The sequence below is a fragment of the Anolis sagrei genome, chromosome 12 (genome assembly GCF_037176765.1).
Source record: "Anolis sagrei isolate rAnoSag1 chromosome 12, rAnoSag1.mat, whole genome shotgun sequence".
Classification (NCBI taxonomy): domain Eukaryota; kingdom Metazoa; phylum Chordata; class Lepidosauria; order Squamata; family Dactyloidae; genus Anolis; species Anolis sagrei.
The window spans coordinates 5,930,302-5,953,514 of NC_090032.1; the positions used below are offsets into that span (position 1 = coordinate 5,930,302).

A 23,213-nucleotide genomic window follows, 5' to 3' on the forward strand; every position below is an offset into this window, starting at 1 on the left:
TAATAAATAGAATCATAGAGTTGGAGCTCCCGGTGGTGCAGCAGGTTAAACTGCTGATCTGATGAACTTGCTGACCGAAAGGTTGGCAGTTCAAATCCAGAGAGCGCAGTGAGCTACCACTGTTAGCCTCAGCTTCTGCCAACCTAGCAGTTTGAAAACATGCAAATGTGAGTAGATGGATAGGTACCACTCCGGTGGGAAGGTAATGGTGCTTATGTTGGTTGACCTATTTACAGTCAGTTATTATTATTATTATCATAGATCATAATAGAATAGTAGTAGTAATAATAATAATAATAAAAATAATAACTTCTAATAATAATAATAATAATAATAATAATAATAATAATAACAATAATAATAAATAGAATAATAGAGTTGGAGCTCCCAGTGGTGCAGCAGGTTAAACCGCTGAGCTGATGAACTTGCTGACCAAAAGGTTGGCTGTTCAAATCCAGGGAGCGGGGTGAGCTCCTGCTGTTAGCCCCAGCTTCTGCTAACCTAGCAGTTCAAAAAAATGCAAATGTGAGTAGATGAATAGGTAATAATAATAATAATAATAATAATAATAATAATAATAGATAGAATCATAGAGTTGGAGCTCCCGGTGGTGCAGCAGGTTAAACCACTGAGCTGCTGAACTTGCTGACCGAAAGGTCGGCAGCTCAAATCCAGGGAGCGGGGTGAGCTCCCGCTGTTAGCCCCAACTTCTGCTAACCTAGTAGATCAAAAACATGTAAATGTGAGTAGATCAATAGGGAAGGTAATGGTGCTCCATGCAGTCATGCCGGCCACATGACCTTGGAGGTGTCTATGGACAACGCCTGCTCTTCGGCTTAGAAAGGGAGATGAGCACCAACCTGCATTGTCGGAATCGATTACACTTCATACCAGGGGAAAACTTTTAACTCTACCTTTACCAGGCCTGGGCAAACTTCAGCCCTCCTGGTGTTTTGGACTTCAACTCCCACAATTCCTAACACCCTCAGGCTCTTTCCTTTCCCCCCTCAGCCTGGTCCAGACCGTACTGCAAATGGGAAGTCCAAAGCTTTGAAACCGAAAGGATGATGCTGATGATGAGGTGGGCTACCTGGCTGGCGGAGATGCTAGCCGGCTGGTGGAAGACGGTCCAGAGGACGCTCTGGTAGCAAGGCGGGGTGGTCAGCGAGCCGTTGTAGCGGAAATAGTGGCCCAAATGCACCGGGAGGAGCTCACGGACGTCGAAAGGATCAATCTGTATTTCCTGTTCTGGCCCGGTCCGGAGGTGGGATGGCGGGAAGGAGAGACGGAGAGAAAAAGAGCAAGAGAGAGGATGAAACACCCGTATCGGTGGAGGAAAAACCCAAACGCAGCCTCCCTATCATGCCTTTGCATCACAGAATAATAATAATAATAATAATAATAATAATAATAATAATTTACTGACACAAAAGCACAGTATATCACATCAAGCGAGATCTATACAGCTCCAACTCTATGATTCTAATTATTATTATTATTATTATTATTATTATTATTATTATTATTCTATATGCTGGTTTTCGTATCAAAAAATTCCCAAGCGTCTAGGACTGTGTGATGTATAATAATAATTATAATAATTATAATAATTATTATTATTATTATTTGGGCACCCTAGTGGCGCAGCTGGTTAAACCGCTGAGATGTACTTGCTGACCAAAAGGTCAGCGGTTTGAATCCAGAGAGTGGGATGAGTTACTGCTGTTAGTTATTATTATTATTTGGGCACCCTGGTGGCACAGCTGGTTAAACCACTGAGCTGCTGAACTTGCTGACCAAAAGGTCAGCGGTTTGAATCCAGAGAGTGGGATGAGTTGCTGCTGTTAGTTATTATTATTATTTGGGCACCCTGGTGGCACAGCTGGTTAAACCACTGAGCTGCTGAACTTGCTGACCAAAAGGTCAGCGGTTTGAATCCAGAGAGTGGGATGAGTTGCTGCTGTTAGTTATTATTATTATTTGGGCACCCTGGTGGCACAGCTGGTTAAACCACTGAGCTGCTGAACTTGCTGACCAAAAGGTCAGCGGTTTGAATCCAGAGAGTGGGATAAGTTGCTGCTGTTAGTTATTATTATTATTTGGGCACCCTGGTGGCACAGCTGGTTAAACCACTGAGCTGCTGAACTTGCTGACCAAAAGGTCAGCGGTTTGAATCCAGAGAGTGGGATGAGTTGCTGCTGTTAGTTATTATTATTATTTGGGCACCCTGATGGCGCAGCTGGTTAAACCGCTGAGCTGTTGAACTTGCTGACCAAAAGGTCAGCGGTTTGAATCCAGAGAGTGGGATGAGTTGCTGCTGTTAGTTATTATTATTATTTGGGCACCCTGATGGCGCAGCTGGTTAAACCACTGAGCTGTTGAACTTGCTGACCAAAAGGTCAGCGGTTTGAATCCAGAGAGTGGGATGAGTTACTGCTGTTAGTTATTATTATTATTTGGGCACCCTGATGGCGCAGCTGGTTAAACCACTGAGCTGCTGAACTTGCTGACCAAAAGGTCAGCGGTTTGAATCCAGAGAGTGGGATGAGTTACTGCTGTTAGTTATTATTATTATTTGGGCACCCTGATGGCGCAGCTGGTTAAACCACTGAGCTGCTGAACTTGCTGACCAAAAGGTCAGCGGTTTGAATCCAGAGAGTGGGATGAGTTGCTGCTGTTAGTTATTATTATTATTTGGGCACCCTGATGGCGCAGCTGGTTAAACCACTGAACTGTTGAACTTGCTGACCAAAAGGTCAGCGGTTTGAATCCAGAGAGTGGGATGAGTTGCTGCTGTTAGTTATTATTATTATTTGGGCACCCTGGTGGCACAGCTGGTTAAACCACTGAGCTGCTGAACTTGCTGACCAAAAGGTCAGCGGTTTGAATCCAGAGAGTGGGATGAGTTGCTGCTGTTAGTTATTATTATTATTTGGGCACCCTGATGGCGCAGCTGGTTAAACCGCTGAGCTGTTGAACTTGCTGACCAAAAAGTCAGCGGTTTGAATCCAGAGAGTGGGATGAGTTACTGCTGTTAGTTATTATTATTATTTGGGCACCCTGATGGCGCAGCTGGTTAAACCGCTGAGCTGTTGAACTTGCTGACCAAAAGGTCAGCGGTTTGAATCCAGAGAGTGGGATGAGTTACTGCTGTTAGTTATTATTATTATTTGGGCACCCTGATGGCGCAGCTGGTTAAACTGCTGAGCTGTTGAACTTGCTGACCAAAAGGTCAGCGGTTTGAATCCAGAGAGTGGGATGAGTTACTGCTGTTAGTTATTATTATTATTTGGGCACCCTGGTGGCACAGCTGGTTAAACCGCTGAGCTGCTGAACTTGCTGACCGAAAAGGTCGCAGGTTCGAATCCGAGGAGCAGGCCGAGCTCCCACTGTTAGCCCCAGCTTCTGCCAACCTAGCAGTTCAAAAACATGCAAATGTGAGTAGATGAATAGGTACCGCTTCTGCAAGAAGGTAACAGCGCTCCATGCGGTCGACTTGGAAGTGTCTACGGGCAACTCTGGCTTGGAAGAGACCCTAAAGGTCATCCAGTCCAACCCCATTCTGCCATGCAAGACAAGCACAATCAAAGCCCTCTGATAGATGACCATCCAGGCTCTGTTTACAAGCCTCCAAGGAAGGGCTTCCACTGGACTTTCTGCTTTGGTGACGAATCCTACATTTTTCCTTCATTCGTTTGGCTATGTACCATTTTGCACGTGCCTTTGGGCCACCTTGAAACAGCCCTTTACCTTTATATTTGATGTCTTCCAGGTGTTGCAAGATGTGGTCATACGCTGGATTTTCCTCCCCTCCAACCTGTCGGACACAATGAAGAGAAGAAGACAGAGGTGAGATGGCTGCAGAGCATGAACATTTAATATTTCTACTATTTAATATTATTTAATATTATTTAATATTTCTATTAATATTTCTCACCCCATTGGAAAGAAAGAGAAATGGATGGATGTTCTTAATATCTTATAGGTCAGAGCTCTGGTTTACCTCTTTGTGTTGGGAGATATTAGCTGGCCCTGATTGTATCCTGTCTGGAAATCCCCTAGTTTTCCAGACAGGAAAACATCAGGCTAGCTAATACCTCCCAACAAAGGATTCCCCCAGGCAGGAAGTAGCCAGGCTTTGAAGCTGCAAGGTCATTCAATGCTAATTATAATATAGTATTTGTTTTATTATGGGATGGTACCAGAAAACACTGCAAAAATATGGGAAAGCTCCATATTTGCTGTGGAAATGGGACAGTTGTTGACATCCAGTGCCTTTCTGAGCTATGGTAATCCTAAAGCAAAGGGTTTTCTGATGTGGTTGAGAGAGTGTGACTTGCCCAAAGCTACCCAATTGGGCTCATGGATAAATGTGGAGTCGAACCTTGTTATCTAGAGCCAACAGTCCAGAGTTTCAAACCATGTTTGCATTGTCCTTTAGAGGGGACACGGACTCACCTGTAGGAAAACACCCAAAACTGCCAGTCCGTCCGGTTGGCGTAAAGCCGCACTGACGTTGGGATACTTTTCGGAGTTGAAATGCACCACGTGGAGCTGGGATCCAATGAGAAAGAGAGAGAGGAAAGTTGAAAAGCGCCAAACGTAGTTTAGGAATGGTTGGGAAAAGCAAGGCAATGTCTACATCGCGGTATGTGGAGACATATAATGCAGTTCAATACAAGGCTTGAATGAAAAGTAATGCCTCCACCTTCGTAACCCCTCAACAGATGGCAGTACCAGTATGTGGCAGGTACTGGCTTGTTCAGTAGACTCCTCTACAGTTCCTTTTTGTCGGGAAGCCTTAGCATTGAACAGTTGTGTTGTTAAAGTGAAAAGTAATGCCTCTACCTTCATAACTGCTCAACAGATGGCAGTACTGGTATGCGGCAGGTACTGGCTTATTCAGTAGACTCTCCTCTACAGTTCCATTTTGGCGGGAAGCCTTGGCATTGAATGGTTATGCTGTTAAAGTGCGAAGTATGGAACCCTACGCAGACGGTCAGTCAATGCGACTTAAGTAACGTATGCGGCAGGTACTGGCCTGTTCAGTAGACTCTCCTCTACAGTACCATTTTGGTGGGGAGCCTTAGCATTGAACAGTTATGCTGTTAAAGTGCGAAGTATAGAACCCTGCGCAGAAGGTCAATCAATGCGACTTAAGCAATGTGCAGTCATTGAATTCTTGACAGCAGAAGGTGTCAATATCTTTAAACTTATTCGCCCACAATGCACAGTATTCACTTCAACACAATCACCATAAACAGCTTGCATTCTCTGATGAATCTCCTTTGGGGTGACACCTTCAATGACTGCACGTTGCTTAAGTTGCATTGACTGACCGTCTGCACAGGGTTCCATACTTTGCACATTAACAACACATCCGTTCAATGCTAAGGCTTCCCGCCAGAATGGAACTGTAGAGGAGAGTCTACTAAACAAGCCAGTACCTGCCGCATATGTTGCTTAAGTCGCATTGACTGACCGTCTGCACAGGGTTCCATACTTCGCACATTAACAACACAACCGTTCAATGCTAAGGCTTCCCGCCAAAATGGAACTGTAGAGAGTCTACTGAACAAGCCAGTACCTGCCACATAGAATTCAATGACTGCACGTTGCTTAAGTCGCATTGACCGACCGTCTGCACAGGGTTCCATACTTCGCACATTAACAACACAACCATTCAATGCTAAGGCTTACCGCCAAAATGGAACTGTAAAGGAGAGTCTACTGAACAAGCCAGTACTGCCATCTGTTGAGGAGTTACCAAGATGGAAGCATTACTTTTCATTCAACCCTCGTACAGGAAAGAAAGGAGATTCCACCTCAACATGAAGAAGAACTTCCTCACTGTGAGAGCTGTTCAGAAGTCGAACTCTCTGCCCCGGAGTGTGGTGGAGGCTTTGAAACAGAGGCTGGATGGCCATCTGTCGGGGGTGCTTTGAATGTGATTTTCCTGCTTCTTGGTAGGGGGTTGGACTGGATGGCCCACCAGGTCTCTTCCAACTCTAGGATTCTATGATTCTATCATTCATTTACAACTTTGGAACAACACCAGCAAGAAATATTGCGACATAAGAGACCTTATTACAATCCAAAAATTGTGGCAGACCGGAGGAGTCCGGCCCACCCGCCATGCTCTTCTCCATGGGAAGGAGAGAGATAGTGTACCTTTCAGAGGGACAGGTCTGCAATGGAAAGCAGACGTCAATTTCTGCAAACTTTTCAAACTTTCAGGCCCGTTGACTTGTTCGGGTGTTCTTTCCTGAGTCTTTCTGCACGGCGTTAAACGGTCTCGATGCCGATGCCCTGTGGCATTTCTCACGGGCCTTTAAGCCGCTTATGAGTCTGGTGTGAACGGGTCATTTCAGGTTTTCCTTGGGCTTAGGAAGAAGGTGGCAAATCAAAAAAAGTGTCGCTTTTCCCTTCCCTCCGCGTCTTAAGTCTCTTTCTCCCAGGTTGCTTTTTGTGCTAATCCTTCCTCGCCCCTTTTGGAAACCCGCGGAGACTTAATCCGGAAGAAATCCTCCATCCTTCTGGAACAATTACGCAAATTAGCAACGGCCAGGCTTTGGGATGCCAGGCGTGCCAAAGCCAAGGAAATGAAAAGGTGCGTCTACACTATAGAACTGAAACACGCTTTGGCACTGCTGTGGAAACCTGGGAGTTGTGGTTCCATAAGGTCTTTAGGCTTCTCTGCGTAACAGTACTGGGGCCGCACCAAACTACAACTCCCAGGATTCCACAACATTGAGCCATGGCAGTCTCCTCCTCTAGAGAGTGGATGGCCATCTGTCAGGAGGGCTTGGGTGGTGTCTTCCTGCCTGGAAGAAGAAAATTGGATTGAATGGCCCTTGAGGGTCTCTTCTATGATTATGTAATTCTGTGATCCTTCTCTGTAGGTTTGTAAACAGAGGCTGGATGGCCATCTGTTAAGAGGGCTTTGATGGTGTCTTCCTGCCAAATCTAATCATCATCATCATCATCATCATCTTGGATAATGATGATGATGATGATGATGATGATGATGCAGTCTCCTTCTCTGGAAGTTTTAAGGAGAGGCTGGATGGCCATCTGTTAAGAGGGCTTTGATGGTGTCTTCTTGCCAAATCTAATCATCATCATCATCATCATCATCTTGGATAATGATCATGATCATGATCATGATCATGATGATGCAGTCTCCTTCTCTGGAAGTTTTAAGGAAAGCCTGGATGGCCATCTGTTGGGAAGGCTTTGATGGTATCTTCCTGCCTTCTAACTCTAGGATCCTATCATTATCATAATGATCATAATAATATTTGATAAGTGTCTGGATGACCACCTGTTGGGAGGGCTTTGATTGTGTCTTCCTGCCTAGTAAAAAGAGGATGGACTGGATGACCATTGAGGGTCTTTTCTATGATTTTGTGATCTTTCTCTGGAGGTTTGTAAACAGAGACTGGATGGCCATCTGTCGAGAGGGCTTTGATTGTGTCCTCCTGCCTGGTAGAAAGGGGATGGCCCGGAAGGCCCTTGAGGGTGTTTTCTATGATTCTGTGATCTTTCTCTGGAGGTTTGTAAACAAGAGTCTGAATGGCCATCTGTTGGGAGTGCTTTGATGGTATCTTCCTGCCTTCCAGCTCTAAGATCCTATCACTATCATAATCATCATAGTCATATTTGATAAGAGTCTGGATGGCCATCTGTCAGGAGGGATTTGATTGTGTCTCCCTACCGGGTAGAAAGGGATTGGATTGGATAGCTCTTGAGGGTCTCTTCTATGATTCTATGATCCTTCTCTGGAGGTTTTTAAACAGAGGCTGGATGACCATCTGTCAGGAGGGCTTTGATTGTGTCTTCCTGCCTGGTAGAAGGGATGGACTGGAAGTTCCCTGAGAGTCTCTTCTATGATTCTGTGATTTTTCTCTGGAGGTTTGTAAACAGAGTCTGAATGGTCATCTGTCGGGAGGGCTTTGATTGTGTCTCACTTCTTGATAGAAAGGGGGTGGACTAGATAGCCCTTGGGGGTCTCTTCTATGGTTCTGTAATCCTTCTCTGGAGGTTTGTAAACAGAGGCTAGATGGCCATCTGTCGGGAGGGCTTTGATTGTGTCTTCCTGTCTGGTAGAAAGAGGATGGACTGGATGACCCTTGAGAGTCTCATCTGTGGTTCTGGGATCCTTCTCTGGAGGTTTGTAAACAGAGGCTGGATGGCCATCTGTCGGGAGGGCTTTGTTTGGATTGGAGTCTCTACCAAACCTAGGATTGTATGGTGGCCACAAAGCATGTCTCCACGTACCTCTGCAGGAAAGGACTGGCCATCAACCTGGTGCTCCGACCCTCCAGGACGACCCTTGCTGCCCCAATGCAAGTGCATCTGGACTCCGGAGTAGATACTGGGAAGGCCATGCAAGCGCAGGGTCTGGGGGAGGGAGAGCTGCACTGCAAGAGAGCGAGAAAAATGCATGCTTCTTTCTCATAGTCTTAGGCAAGCGGGTCATCTTCTGTCTCTGAAGCCATGAGGGATTTGGGGATATCTAGTCCTAGGCAATCTCTGGGATTTGGAGATATTGAGTCCAATCTCCGGAGAGTCAAGATGGTGCCGGCCACCCACCCCACCCCATCCCGTTCTCACCCGTGTGGCCGTTATTTATCATGGTGAACTCGCCCTCAGGGTCCCGGTACCCCTCGGTCTCGATTGGCGGCAAGTTGGGGTCGTATTGGACGTAACCAGTTTGGATATCAATGGGGGACTGGGACTGGAACCCGCAGTCCGGATACGTCTCCGGCCAGTGTTCCTGACCGTGGGGACCTGCGGAGAGAGAGAAGCAGAGGCAGCGTTTGAACCCAGGACCCGTCCTTGGAGGGAGAAGGAATCAGGAGACAATCAGAGGCGCTCGTGCAAACCACGATGCTATAAGGAGGAGAATGTAAGCTAGTTGCGTTTGTCGTCATTTGCTTTCAATGACCGTATATTACACCAAGTCAATATAGAGTTGTTGCTATGGTCTAGTATAGGGTGTAGTATTAGTTAGGCCTATTTTTCAGAGTAACTCTCAAGCAACCAGAAACCAAATCCCATGGGTGCCGATTAACAGAGAGTCTATTGTGTTAGTATTTTCATCATTGTCTTATGTTTTTTAATAGATGTATTTTTATGGAAGAGGCAGGTAACAAATACAATTTATTATTGTTGTTGTTGTTGTCATTTACTCTTGATGTCTTGTACATCAGCCAACTAAACAATAACAAAGCCAGCGGACCTGATGGGATCCCTGCTGAATTCTTTAAAGAGAGTGGACCTGAGCTAACAACTCCACCGACTCATTGAAAAAGAGGGAGATCTGATAAGAGGGCATTGAAGTAAATATTGTTATTATTTACTCTTTATGTCTTGTACATCAACCAACTAAAAAATAACAAAGCCAGCAGACCTGATGGGATCCCTGCTGTATTCTTTAAAGAGGGTGAACCTCAGCTGACACAACTCCACCAACTCATTGAAAAAGAGGGAGATCTGATAAGAGGGCATTGTAGTAAATATTGTTATTATTTACTCTTTATGTCTTGTACATCAGCCAACTAAACAATAACAAATCCAGTGGACCTGATGGGATCCCTGCTGTATTACTTAAAGAGGGAGGACCTGAGCTGACACAACTCCACCAACTCATTGAAAAAAGGGAGATCTGATAAGAGGGCGTTGTAGTAAATATTGTTGTTATTTACACTTTATGTCTTGTACATCAGCCAACTAAACAATAGCAAAGCCAGCGGACCTGATGGGATCCCTGCTGTATTCTTAAAAGAGGGTGGACCTGAGCTGACACAACAACTCCACCAACTCATTGAAAAAGAGGGAGATCTCATGAGAGGGCGTTGTAGTAAATATTGTTATTATTTACTCTTTATGTCTTGTACATCAGCCAACTAAACAATAACAAAGCCAGCGGACCTGATGGGATCCCTGCTGTATTCTTAAAAGAGGGTGGACCTGAGCTGACACAACAACTCCACCAACTCATTGAAAAAGAGGGAGATCTGAGAAGAGGGCATTGAAGTAAATATTGTTATTATTTACTCTTTATGTCTTGTACCTCAGCCAACTAAAAAATAACAAAGCCAGCGGACTTGATGGGATCCCTGCTGTATTTTTTGAAGAGGGTGGACCTGAGCTGACACAACAACTCCACCAGATCATTGAAAAAGAGGGAGATCTGATGAGAGGGCAAAGCAGACTCATTGCTGTGTTGTTCTGAACGAGTTTCGGTTCAGCAAAAAAACAGAGGGGATGAATTGGCCTGTTTCTCGGTTGGCTGCAGAGCTATTTTGACTTGTTCTTCCAAGCCGGGTAGCAAGGATAAAGCTGTTTGCTTTGCCTTTGTGATTCCAGTGGCCAAAGAGCTTAAAGTCCCTGCGTTTCATTTTACAGTTTGACTAAATAAAAAGCAGAGAGGGAGTGCAGCATTAAACATCCACAAAAGGGATGAAGAGCCCCAAATAGTCCAGACTCGCATACAAAGGTGAATAATAATGTATGTTGCTTATTTTTCCCATTGTTTGGGGAGAAGAGGAAGGCTTTTGCACAGGAATATGCCTAACTTGTAACATCGCAAAGAGGGACGGGGGTGTTGTAGATCAGCCAGGGACTGATGGTTTAACTAGTGATTTAGAGAGGATTGTGAGATTTCCTGTGACACAAAGTGATGGGCCTTCAAATCTAGGAAATTCAAGTCTGAGAAATGATGGTTCTCTCTGTGAGAAAACCAGCTTGGAAAGTGCAGCTCAGGGGAGTCAGAAATAGCAACAGTAGATAAGGAATCGAGTGAAGAGCTTTTTGTGTGTGTCAGGAATGACCTGAGAAACTGCAAGTTGCTTCTGGTGTGAAAGAATTGGTCGTCTCCAATGACGTTGCCCAAGGCACTCCCAAATGTTTTGATGTTTTACCATCCTTGTGGGAGACTTCTCTCATGTCCCCGCATGGGGAGCTGGAGCTGATAGAGGGAGCTCATCTGCACTCTCCCTAGATTTGAACCTCTGAACCATTGAGCTACTGGGGGCTCCTGAGTGAAGAGCTGAGTGATAAGGAAGGTCCTCTCCAATGCCAGCGATACAGCTTCATGGTGTAACATTAGAAAATGCTGACCATTTCTGCTCCCTTGGCAGCCACCTCTCCACCAATGTCAACATCGACACCGAAATACAACACCGCCTGAGCTCTGCGAGTGCAGTATTATTCCGAATGAAGCAGAGAGTGTTTGAGGACCGGGACATCCGTCGGGAGACCAAGGGGCTTGTCTATAAAGCTATTGTCCTCCCAACCCTGCTCTACACCTGCGAAACATGGACTGTCTACAGACATCAACACTGACACCGAAATACAACACCGCCTGAGCTCTGCGAGTGCAGTATTTTTCCGAATGAAGCAGAGAGTGTTTGAGGACTGGGACATCCGTAGGGAGAACCCACTATTGTCCTCCCAACCCTGCTATACACCTGCGAAACGTGGACTGTCTACAGACGTCACATGCAACTCCTGGAACGATTCCATCAGCGCTTCCTCCGGAAAATCCTACAAATCTCTTGGGAAGACAGGTGGACAAACGTCAGCGTGCTGGAAGAAGCAAAGACCACCAGCACTGAAGTGAAGGTCCTCCGCCATCAACTCCGCAGGACCAGCCATGTTGTCCGGATGCCTGACCACTGTCTCCCAAAGCAGTTGCTCTACTCTGAACTTAAGAATGGAAAACAGAATGTTGGAGGACAGGAAAAGAGATTGAAAGATGGGCTCAAAGCCAACCTTAACAACTCTGGCATAGACACTGAGAACCCCTTGAGTGCTCCAGCCGGAGGTCAGCTGTGACCAGCGGTGCTGCAGAATTTGAAAAGGCACGAATGGAGTGCGAAAGGGAGAAACGTGCCAAGAGGAAGGCGCGTCAAACCAACCTGACCGAGACCGCCTTCCACCTGGAAACCAATGTCCTCACTTTGGAAGAAGATGCAGATCAAGAATAGGGCTCCACAGTCACCTACGGACCCACCGCAGGTACACCGAACTTGGAGGACCATCATCCTCGTACTATGAGGGATTGCCTAAGTAAGGAAGGAAGGTTCCCATGAGAACCCACTCAAAGCTACAGAGATCAACAAAAGTCTTTTTTTACAGATCAGAGCAGAAAAATAGATTGTGTTGTTCAGAGTGATTACGTGGGAAAGTTGTGGAGTAAAGTCATGGGAAACTCAATGATTTCATGGGTGTCTATTAAAGAGCAAGTTGTTTATCTTTAGGTTAATTCAGGCAACGTAGTGTTAGAGAGAGAAGCTAAGCCTGAGTTCGCTGATTCTTGGTTCAAGCCAAGTCTTGGTTTTGGATTTATGTATCCTGGAAGTTTTTGTTAATGTACGATTGGTGTTTAAATGTAATTTTGTGCAATGCCTGTGAATGGAACCTGATTGCATTACCTAAGAGTGTATCAACACTGAAACAGTCAAGCCTCTAATGCAGCGGTTCTCAACCTGGGGGTTGCGACCCCTCGGAGGGTCGTTTGGCCAGTTTCTGGGGGTCTCGAAGCCGCATTGGCTGGCCATGCCCCCTCCAAAATGGCGGCCGACCCCCTGAGCCATTGGCACTCCCCCGCGCAAAGCCATCCACCTATCCCTCGCCTCCTTCTGATGGCAGAAGCAGGCGAGGGCTCTTCGTTGCAGGTGAACTATAAATCCCAGCAACTGTATCTCCCAAATGTCAAGGTCTATTTCCCCCAAACTCCCCCAGTGTTCACATTGGGGCATATTGAGTATCCGTGCCAAGTTTGGTCCAGATCCATCATTGTTTGAGTCTGCAATGCTCTCTGGATGCAGGTGAACTACAACTCCCAAACTCAAGGTCAGTGCTCGCCAAACCCTTCCAGTATTTTTCATTGGTTGTGGGAGTTCTGTGTGCCAAGTTTGGTCCAATTCCATCATTGGTGGAGTTCAAAATGCTCTTTGATTGTAGGTGAACTATAAATCCCAGCAACTACAACTCCCAAATGACATAATCAATTTCCCCTCCAACCCCACCAGTATTCAAATTTGGGCATATTGGGTAACGTAAGGTAAAGGTTTTCCCCTGACATTAAGTTCATTCGTGTCCAACTCTGGGAGTTGGTGCTCAATTTCTAGGCCAAAGAGCCGGTGTTGTCCATAGACACCTCCAAGGTCATGACGGCATGGAGCGCTGTTGTTGGGTATTTGTGTCAAATCTGGTCCAGTGAATGAAAATACATCCTGCATTTCAGATATTTACATTATGATTCATAACAGTAACACAATTACAATTGTTGTTGTTGTTGTTCATTCGTTCAGTCGTCTCCGACTCTTCGTGACCTTACAATTACAATTACAATTACAATTAGGAAGTAGCAATAATAATAATAATTTTATGGTTGGGGGGTCACAACAACGTGAGGCACTGTATTAAGGGGTCGCGGCATTAGGAAGGTTGAGAACCACTGCTCTAATGAACTGTGAAGATGTGACCCTGAGTGCCTGGAACACGTAGGGAGGATCCAGAGATGAGGTTTCGTTCGCCCTTCTTACTTCGATGTGTTTTTTTGTCTTGTTCCTGCCTGTTTGGTTGGATGTCAGGAGTCTCAAATCTAGATCGAGAGGAGTCACATTCTGCTTTCTTCTGCTTTGATTCCTTCAACTTGTTCAACTTTGGAAAGTTGACCACTGGCCCTAATCCTGCGATTGGTCAAGGGGTGGAGTGGGCTTCCCTCCCTCTGTGGCTAAGCCCGTCTAAGTCTCCCCATAATGCCTTTATGTCTTTCTTTTTCTCCAACTCTGGAATGCGTAGGGTCCGGATTATCGTCCCCATCATGCCCGACTGAGCACTCAGCTCTTTGCAACAACAACAGGGGATTCTTTTCTTTCTTTTCTTTTCTGTTCTTTCCTTTCTTTCTTTTTTTCTAATTGGAACAGGACTTTGGCGGCGGCAAAAGGGAAAGGTCTAGCAAACACACTTAGCATTAGGAAAGGTGCTTTGGGGACACGGCACGGAGGGAGAGAGAGAGAGAGGCCTGGAGGGCCTGAGGAATGAGGTGGGCACAAGGGGAACCTGAAAGCCAGGGGTCATCTAGTCTGACCCCCTTGCAGATAGGTGGGAAGATCCAAGCCAAGCCCTCCCAACAGATGGCTATCCAGCTTCTGCTTCAAAACATCCAGGGAAGGAATCATAGACTTGGGTGAGACCCCCAGAGGTCATCTAGTCCAACCCCTTTTCAGACAAGTGGGAAGATCCTATCAAAACCCTACCAACAGAAAACATCCTAGCATAGACTTGGGAGAGATCTCCGGGGGTCATCTAGTCCGACCCCTTTTCGTCCAGACAATCAAAACCCTCCCGACAGATGGCCTTCCAGGTTCTGCTTTAAAACATCCTAGCTTAGACTTGGGAGAGACCCCCAGAGGTCATCTAGTCTGACCACCTTTCGGCCAGGCAGGAAACTCCAATTAAAACCCTATGATAGATGGCCTCCCAGCTTCTGCTTCAAAACATTCTAGGAAGGAAACAGAATCATAGACTTGGGAGAGACCACAGAGGTCATCTAGTCCAAGTCGTTTTCAGACAGGCAAGAAGATCCAACCAAAGCTCTCCCAACAGATGGCCATTCGGCCTCTGCTTCTAAACGTCAAGGGATCATAGCATCACAGAGTTGGGAGAGACCTCAGAGGTCATCTAGTCCAACCCCTTTTCAGACAGGTGGGAAGATCCTATCAAAACCCTACCGACAGATGGCCTTCCAGGTTCTGCTTTAAAACATCCTAGCATAGACTTGGGAGAGACCTCCAGGGGTCATCTAGTCCGACCCCCTTTCGGCCAGACAATCAAAACCCTCCCGACAGATGGCCTTCCAGGTTCTGCTTTAAAACATCCTAGCTTAGACTTGGGAGAGACCCCCAGAGGTCATCTAGTCTGACTCCCTTTCGGCCAGACAGGAAGATTCAATCAAAGCCCTCCCGACAGATGGCCTTCCAGCTTCTGCTTCAAAACATCCAGGGAAGGAATCATAGACTTGGGTGAGACCCCAGACGTCATCTAGTCCAAATCCCTTTCAGCCAAGCAGGAAGATTCAATCAAAGCCCTCCCGACAGATGGCTTTCCAGCTTCTGCTGCAAAACATTCTAGGAAGGAATCACAGAATCATAGAGTTGAGAGAGACCCCAGAGGTCATCTAGCCCAACCCCATTTCAACCAAGCAGGAAAATAGAATCAAAACCCTACTGACAGATGGCCTTCCAGCTTCTGCTTCAAAACATCCAAGGAAGGAACCATAGAATCATAGTTGGGAGGGAACCCCAGGGGTCATCTAGTCTGACCCCCTTTCAGATAGGTGGGAAGATCCAAGTAAAGCCCTCTTGACAGATGGCCTTCCAGCTTCTGCTTCAAAATACCCAGTGAAGGAATCATAGAATCATAGACTTGGGAGAGACCCCAGAGGTCATCTAGTCCAACCCCCTTTCGGCCAGGCAGGAAGATCCAATCAAAACCCTCCCAATGGATGGCCATCTAGCTTCTGCTTCAAAACATCCAGGGAAGGAATCATAGAATCATAGACTTCAGAGCAACCCCCAAAGATCATCTAGTCCAACCCTCTTTCGGGCAGGCAGGAAGATCCAGTCAAAACCCTCCTGGCAGATGGCCATCCAGTTTCTGCTTCAAAACATTCTAGGAAGGAATAATAGAATCATACAGCTGGGAGAGACCCCAGAGGTCATCTAGTCCAACCCCTTTTTGGCCAGGCAGGAAGATCCAATCCAGTCATAGAATCATAGACTTGGGAGAGACCCCCAAAGGTCATCTAGTCCAACCTCCTTTCGGCCAGGCAGAAAAACCCAATCAAAACCCTTCTAACAGATGGCCATCCAGCCTCTGCTTCAAATCCTCCACGAAAGAAGTCTCCAATGGACTCCCAAGAAGAATAAACATCTAAACAGCTGCAAGTTCTTTCTAATATGTATCTGGAATCGCTTTTCTTGCAGTTTGAACCCGTTGCTCCATATCCATTGTGTCCGTCTCTTTCTTAAATTGCTCTGCCCATTTTGGATCCTGATCCTATTGGTTATCATCCCTCCCAATGTCAGAGCATTGTGTGGCATGAGGATGACCAGGCATGGCTTGGAACCCACAAAACAATTGGCTTCTCCATCAGATTCAATGGAGTTGGCTCCTCTTTGGAGCTGGCAAGGCCCTGCAGGAGCGCCATCCGAAACAATGGTGAGAAAGAAGGTCAGCTCAGGTCGTGGTCTCCCATCCCCAGAAACAGCCCTTGAGGGCCTGAAATGCACAACGGAAGGATTCCAAATCCCATTCACGTCAGCCAATCTGTGGATTCCCCTCCCTTTAAACCGGCCGTTCATTCGTTTCTCCTTACCTTCATATGTCCAGTGAGAACCTGCAAAGGAAGAAGAGATCAAAGTGAGGAAGTCCTCTTTCTTTTCTTTTCTTTTCTTTTCTTTTCTTTTCTTTTCTTTTCTTTTCTTTTCTCTGCCTTCCTTTTTCTTCCCTTCTTTTCTTTCTTCCTCCTCTTTCCCCATCCCTTCTTTCCTCTTTTCCTTTCTCTTCCCTTCTTTCACTTGACTCCCCCCATACCTTTTCACTGGTCTCTTCCTTCTTTTTGTCATTTTTTCATTCTTCCCCTTCTTTCCTCCCTTTCTTTCTTCCTCCCTCCCCCTTATACACCTTTCTTTCTCAGTGACATCACAGAGGGCCACTCCACCTAGCACCACCCTTTCAGACAGCCTTTGATGCAGATGAAAAGATAGATAGAAAGACAGACGGATGGATGGAACGATAGATAGATGGATGGATAGATGGAAAGCTGGACAGATGGCTGGCTGGCTGGATAGGTGGGTGGATGGATGGATAGAAAGAGGGATAGATGGCTACCTAGAAGGATAGATTGATAGATGGATGGATAGATGAGTGGGTGGATAGAAAGATGTATAGCAAGATAGATGGATAGATTGATGGGTGGATGGATAGAAAGATGAATAGATGGCTAGATAGGTGAATGGATGGATGGATGGATGGATGGATGGAAGGATAGATGGATAGGTGGAGAGAAAGAGGGATAGGTGGCTAGCTAGATGGATGGATGGATGGATGGATGGATGGATGGATGGATAAGTAAGTGGGTGGTTGGATAGAAAGATGGATGGATAGGTGGGTGGGTGGGTGAGTGGGTTGATGGATGGATAGATGGCTACCTATATGGATAGATTGATGAATGGATGGATGAGTGGGTGGGTGGATGGATGGATAGAAAGATGTATAGCTAGATGGATGGATGGATAGGTGGGTGGGTGGATAGAAAAATGAATAGATGGATAGATTGATGGATGGATAGATTGGTGGGTGGATGGATGGATAGAAAGATGAATAGATGGCTAGATAGATGGATAGATTGATGGATGGATGGATGGATAGATTGGTGGGTGGGTGGATGGATAGAAAGATGAATAGATGGATAGATTGATGGATGGATAGATTGGTGGGTGGATGGATAGAAAGATGAATAGATGGCTAGATAGATTGATTGACAGATGGGCAGTCAGACAGATAGGTAGGTGGCAGGTAGGTAGGTAGATGGTGGATGGATGAAAGGATTGATAGATAGATGATAGGACAAGACAGACAGACAAATGGATTGCGGGATAGCTAGACAGACAGACAGGCTAGACAAGTAGATTTTTGGATGGATGGATGGATGGAAAAATAGGTTGGTAGATAGATGCTGTTTGCCCCCATGGCCTTCCTCTGAGGCTGAGAGAGTGTGACCCAGCAGGTCTCCATGCGTGATCACAGTTCTTTTCCCTTTTCGTTTGGGTGTTTCCTGCAGCCCTTGCCTCAAGTGTCTCATGGACAAGGCCCTTTTGATTTTGATTTGCTCCAACTGGGCTCGAAACATGACTCAGGGGGGAAATTGGAGCCCGAGCTGATGGAGAGGAGATAAGCGGATCCGAAATTTGTCCCGCTCTTTCAAAAGGGCAGCCGGTCCCAAGGCGGCCGAGATGTGATCTCTCCTAGCAGGACAGACCGGTCTCTTTCTTGCTGCAGCTGCTAAATATATTCCGGTGAAGGAAAGGACAGAGTGAGCCCAGGACGAGGGGCGAGCTCTTCCTCTTCCTTGCAATTTGGGGAAACAGGGAAGGAGTGGTCACCTTGAGAGGCCCACGTGGTGACTTTCGGTGAATCGTCCCATAGTTTCTCAAAGTTTGCTTGTTTTGAATCATAGAGTTGGAAGGGAACCCAAGGACCATCGTCATGATGATTATCAATTATTATTATTATTGATTATTATCCATTATTATTATTATTATTATTATTGAAATCCTAGTGCTGGAAGGGACCTCAAGGCAGGAAGACACCATCAAAGCCCTCCCGACAGATGGCCATCCAGCCTCTGCTTCAATACCTCATCTATATATCTCTACCTATCTATCTATCTATCTACCAGCCTTCCAGGAAGATAGATAGAATCACCATTGGAAGAGATTCCAAGGGTCATCCAGTCTGACCCCATTCTTCCAGGCTTGAAGATACAATCAAAACCCTCCTGACAGATGACCATCCAGGCTCTACTTAGTGACATCTATCTATCTATCTATCTATCATCTATCTATCTATCTATCTATCATCTATCTATATTTTGGCTTCCCAGGAAGATAGCCAATCCCATTCTTCTAGGCTTGAAGACACAATCTAAACCCTCCTGACAGATGGCCATCCAGCCTCTGCTTAAAGACATCTATCTACCTACCTACCTACCTACCTACCTACCTACCTATTGGCTTCCCAGGAAGATAACCAATCCCATTCTTCCAGGCTTGAAGACACAATCAAAACCCTCTTGAGAGATGACCATCCAGCCTCTGCTTAAAGACATCTGTCTATCCATCCATCCATCCATCTATCTATCTATCTATCTATCTATCTATCAGCCTCCCAGAAAGATAGATCGAATCATCATTGGAAGAGATTCCAAGGGTCATCCAGTCTGACCCCATTCTTCCAGGCTTGAAGATACAATCAAAACCCTCCTGACAGATGACCATCCAGCCTCTACTTAGAGACATCTATCTATCTATCTATCTATCTATCTATCTATCTATCTATCTGTTGGCTTACCAGGAAGATAGACAATCCCATTCTGCCAGGCTTGAAGACACAATCAAAACCCTCCTGACAGATGACCATTCAGGCTCTACTTAAAGACATCTATCTATCCATTCATCATCCTCCCAGGAACATACATAGATGGATATATAGATAGATAGAATCATACTTGGAAGAGGTACCAGAGGTCATCTAGTCCAACCCCATTCTTCCAGGCATGAAGACACCACCAAAACCCTCCTGACAGATGACCATCTAGCCTCTCCTTAAAGACATCTATCTATCTATCTATCTATCTATCTATCTATCCATCCATCCATCCATCCATCCAATGGTTTCCCAGGAAGACAGATAGATAAAATCATCATTGGAAGAGATCCCAAAGATCATCCAGTCCAACCCCATTCTTCCAGGCATGAAGAGATCATCAAAACCCTCCTGACAGGTGGCCATCCAGCCTGAAAACCTCCTGAGAATGACTCCGAGGCAGCATGTTCTACTCCTACTCTCAGAACATTCTTATTAATGTTTAAACTGAATCTTTTTTTCTGCTTTGCTTCTCTGTGCTGATTCCTCAATCAAGATAAAAGCTGTCTCTTTGCATCGTGGTTCACTTTCCCTGGGTTGAAGCCGTGTGCCGAGGAGGAAGGTTGAATCCGTGTAGGTGACCTTTCTGTTTACACTGGAGGAATGTCAACAGGAAGGTGTCAGCTGAGAATCGGACTTGCACAACAGGTGGAAGGGACTCTGCTCCGTAAAAGCATTGGCCGGGGTAAACATCATATTTATTTTAAGTTCTTCCTAACGTTCAGGTGGAATCTCTTTTCCTGTCATTGAGACCCATGGCTTCCTTGTGTCCTAGTCTCCAGGCTATAGATAAAATCATAGACAGACAGATTGATAGATAGATAGAAGATCAATGGACCACTGAATAGATAGACACAAAGACAGATAGACCAATGAATGGATCAATGGATGGATGGATAGACAGACAGACAGACAGACAGACGGATGGACCAATTCCTTTTCCTCATTCTTGAACTCTTGAAGTATCGTTGTTATTTGCAACTATTACTACTATGCTTACTACTAATACTATTACTATATGGGAGTTATCCATGCTGAATTTCCAATAACTATCTCTATCCATCAGTGCATTCATCTGTCTATCTGTCTGTCTGTCTGCCTATCTGTCCATCCATCGATCCATCAAATCTTCTTTCTATCTATCTGTCTCTCTATCTGTCTCATCTATCTATCCAACAATCCATTTGTCTGTCTGTCTTGTCCTATTAGCTATCAATCAATAATTTCTTCCATCCATCCGTCTGTCCATCCATCCATCCATCCATCAATAGTCTATCTATCTATCTTCCATCAATCCATCAAGCAATTCATTTGTCTGTCTTGTCCTATCATCTATCTATCAATCCTTTCCTCCATCCATCCATCCATCCATTCATATATCTATCTTCTCATCCAACCAACCAAACAAGCAACAATCCATTTTTCTGCCTGTCTATCTGTCCTATCTATCTATCTATCTATCTATCTATCTATCTATCTTCCATCAATCCATCCATAAATCCATTTGTCTGTCTTGTCTTATCATCTATCAATCCTTTCTTCCATCCATCCATCCATTTTTCTGTCTTTCTTATCCTATCATCTATCAGTTCTTTCTTCCACCTGTCCATCCATCAATCCATTTATCTGTCTTCCCATCCATCCATCCATCTATCCATTCAACAATCAATTCATCTATCTATCTATCTATCTATCTATCTATCTATCTATCTATCTATCTTGTTCTATCTATCCACCCATCTATCCATCCAACAATCAATTTGTCTATCTATCTATCTATCTATCTATCTATCTATCTATCTATCTGTCATCCATCCAGCTATCCATCCATTTGTCTTGTCCTATCATCTATCTATCTATTAATCCTTTCTTCCATGTGTCCATCTATCTATCCATCCATTTATGTATGCATCCATCCATCCAACAATCCATTCCTCTATCTGTCAGTTTATCAGTTCATCTATCTATCCAATTATCCATCCATCTATCCAAACAATCCATTCATTTATCAATCCAACCATCCATCCATCTATCCATCTACTGATGTATATATGTCTGTCTGTCTATCCATTCATCTATCAATCCAACGATCCATCCATCCATCTACTGATGTATATGTCTGTCTATCCATTCATCTATCAATCCAATCATCCATCTATCCCTCAATCCATTCCTCTATATATCTATCTTCTATCTATCTATCTACCTACCTACCTACCTACCTATTTATCTGTCTATTTGTCCATCCATCCATTCCTCTCTCTCCATTCATCTATCAATCCAACGGTCCATCCATCCATCTATTGATGTATCTGTCTGTCTATCTGTTCTATCCATCCAACGATCCATCCATCCATCTATTGATGTATCTGTCTGTCTGTCTGTCCATTCATCTATCCATCCAACGATCCATCCATCCATCCATTATCTGTCTGCCTATCCGTTCATCTATCCATCCAACGATCCATCCATCCATCTATTATCTATCTGTCTGTCTGTTCATTCATCTATCCATCCAACAATCCATCCATCCATCTATTGATGTATCTATCTGTCTGTCTATCCGTTCATCTATCCATCCAACGATCCATCCATCCATCTATTGATGTATCTGTCTATCTGTCTGTCTGCCCATTCATCTATCCATCCAACAATCCATCCATCCATCTATTGATGTATCTGTCTATCATTCATCTATCAATCCAACCATCCATCCATCCATCTATCCATCAGTCCATTCATCTATATATCTGTCTTCTTCTATATCTGTCTATCTATCTATCACCTATCTATCTATCTATCTATCTATCTATCTATCTATCTACCCATCCTTCCTGCCTTCCATTCATCCATCCATCTATCTGTCTGTCTGTCTATGCATATCTCTTTTTCTCCATCCAGTGATCCATTCCTCAGTAATACCATCTCTCTCTATCTCTCTCAATCTGTCTATCTTGAGAAGCCTCTTTGGGGCAGAAACTTCCATGGGACATTCTCACAAGAGTCCCAAGGAGGAGAAAGCCTCCGTGTTGCTGCCAACTTGCCCGGCTCTTCCAGCCAGACCCAAACACCCTTTTGTGCAAAATGGGCTTTGTAGCCCCAAAGAGACCCAAGGCTTTGCAGAGGAGAAAGCCCCAGTGTTTGCAAGCTTGGCCGGCAGTGCTCGCCAAACATCATTAATTTGGAACCGATGAGCTTTTGAAGAAAGAAGAAAGGGTGATGTTTACTTCTCTTCCTTTGCCAGGCAGAGGAAAGGGTCCCTTTCCGCCCCGAAAACCCAAGTGAGTTGCATCCAAATCACACCAAAAAGAGCAAAAGGAGGAAAACAGGGGGACTTACCTGCGCTTGCAGCCAAGTTTAGGGACAAAACTTGGAAGATGAGAAGAGTGAGGAACATCTTGGTATTGGAAAGATGGAAATTGAGACTTTCCATCCCAATTTAGCAAAGGCTTCGAATACAAAGACCAAAAATATTGGATTTTGGACCCAAAGGGATGCCAAGTTGGGTTTTTTGCCCTGCTCTGCTCTCTTTGCAATACACCAAATAAGTTTCCAAAAATGGCCCCTAATTGGTCCTTCTCAAAGGAATCCCGGGGTCTCAATGCCCCCGACCCATTTGCCACCCTGGAAAATCCAAAGGAGAGGGCTTTTGCCTTCTGTTAAGGTGGCTCCTGGCCCCAGAACGCCTTTGCCCGCTGACCGAGGTCCCTGCGCCTTAAATACCTCCATCCACTTGTCTCTGAAAGTCCCAACAGTGTTTGGACAGAGCAAAGGGGGGACCCAGAGGGGGGGGGGTGGCCTGGAATTTGGCCGCCGTTCAGAGCAGTGCCAGCCAAGCCGCTGAGCAAAAGGCCACAGAGAGGAAAGCAGAAAGGAATGGGGGCAGGAAGGGTGGTCTCGGGGTTGAGGCTGGAAGGGAATGTCGGGGACCGGGGTCACGTTTCCCACCAACTCCCTGGAATTTATTATTATTGGTGGCAAGAGTT

At 45.3% G+C, this 23,213-nt stretch overlaps 1 protein-coding gene across 2 annotated transcripts in view; it reads right to left on the reverse strand.

Annotated features, from left to right (window-relative positions):
- The window catches only part of CA14 (carbonic anhydrase 14), a 33,297-nt gene extending 10,291 nt beyond the window's left edge, over positions 1-23,006 (reverse strand). The window contains exons 1-7 of one of the 2 annotated variants that reach the window (XM_060758026.2): positions 22,567-23,006; positions 16,397-16,417; positions 8,617-8,793; positions 8,281-8,423; positions 4,459-4,554; positions 3,751-3,817; positions 1,091-1,248 (exon numbers count right to left, since the gene is read on the reverse strand). In XM_060758026.2, the coding sequence (XP_060614009.2) occupies positions 1,091-1,248; positions 3,751-3,817; positions 4,459-4,554; positions 8,281-8,423; positions 8,617-8,793; positions 16,397-16,417; positions 22,567-22,660 (756 nt within the window). In that variant the 5' untranslated portion in view covers positions 22,661-23,006. The remainder of the gene's footprint in view (positions 1-1,090; positions 1,249-3,750; positions 3,818-4,458; positions 4,555-8,280; positions 8,424-8,616; positions 8,794-16,396; positions 16,418-22,566) is intronic. The other variant, XM_060758027.2, reaches the window with a different exon arrangement.
- Positions 23,007-23,213: the final 207 nt, after the last annotated feature.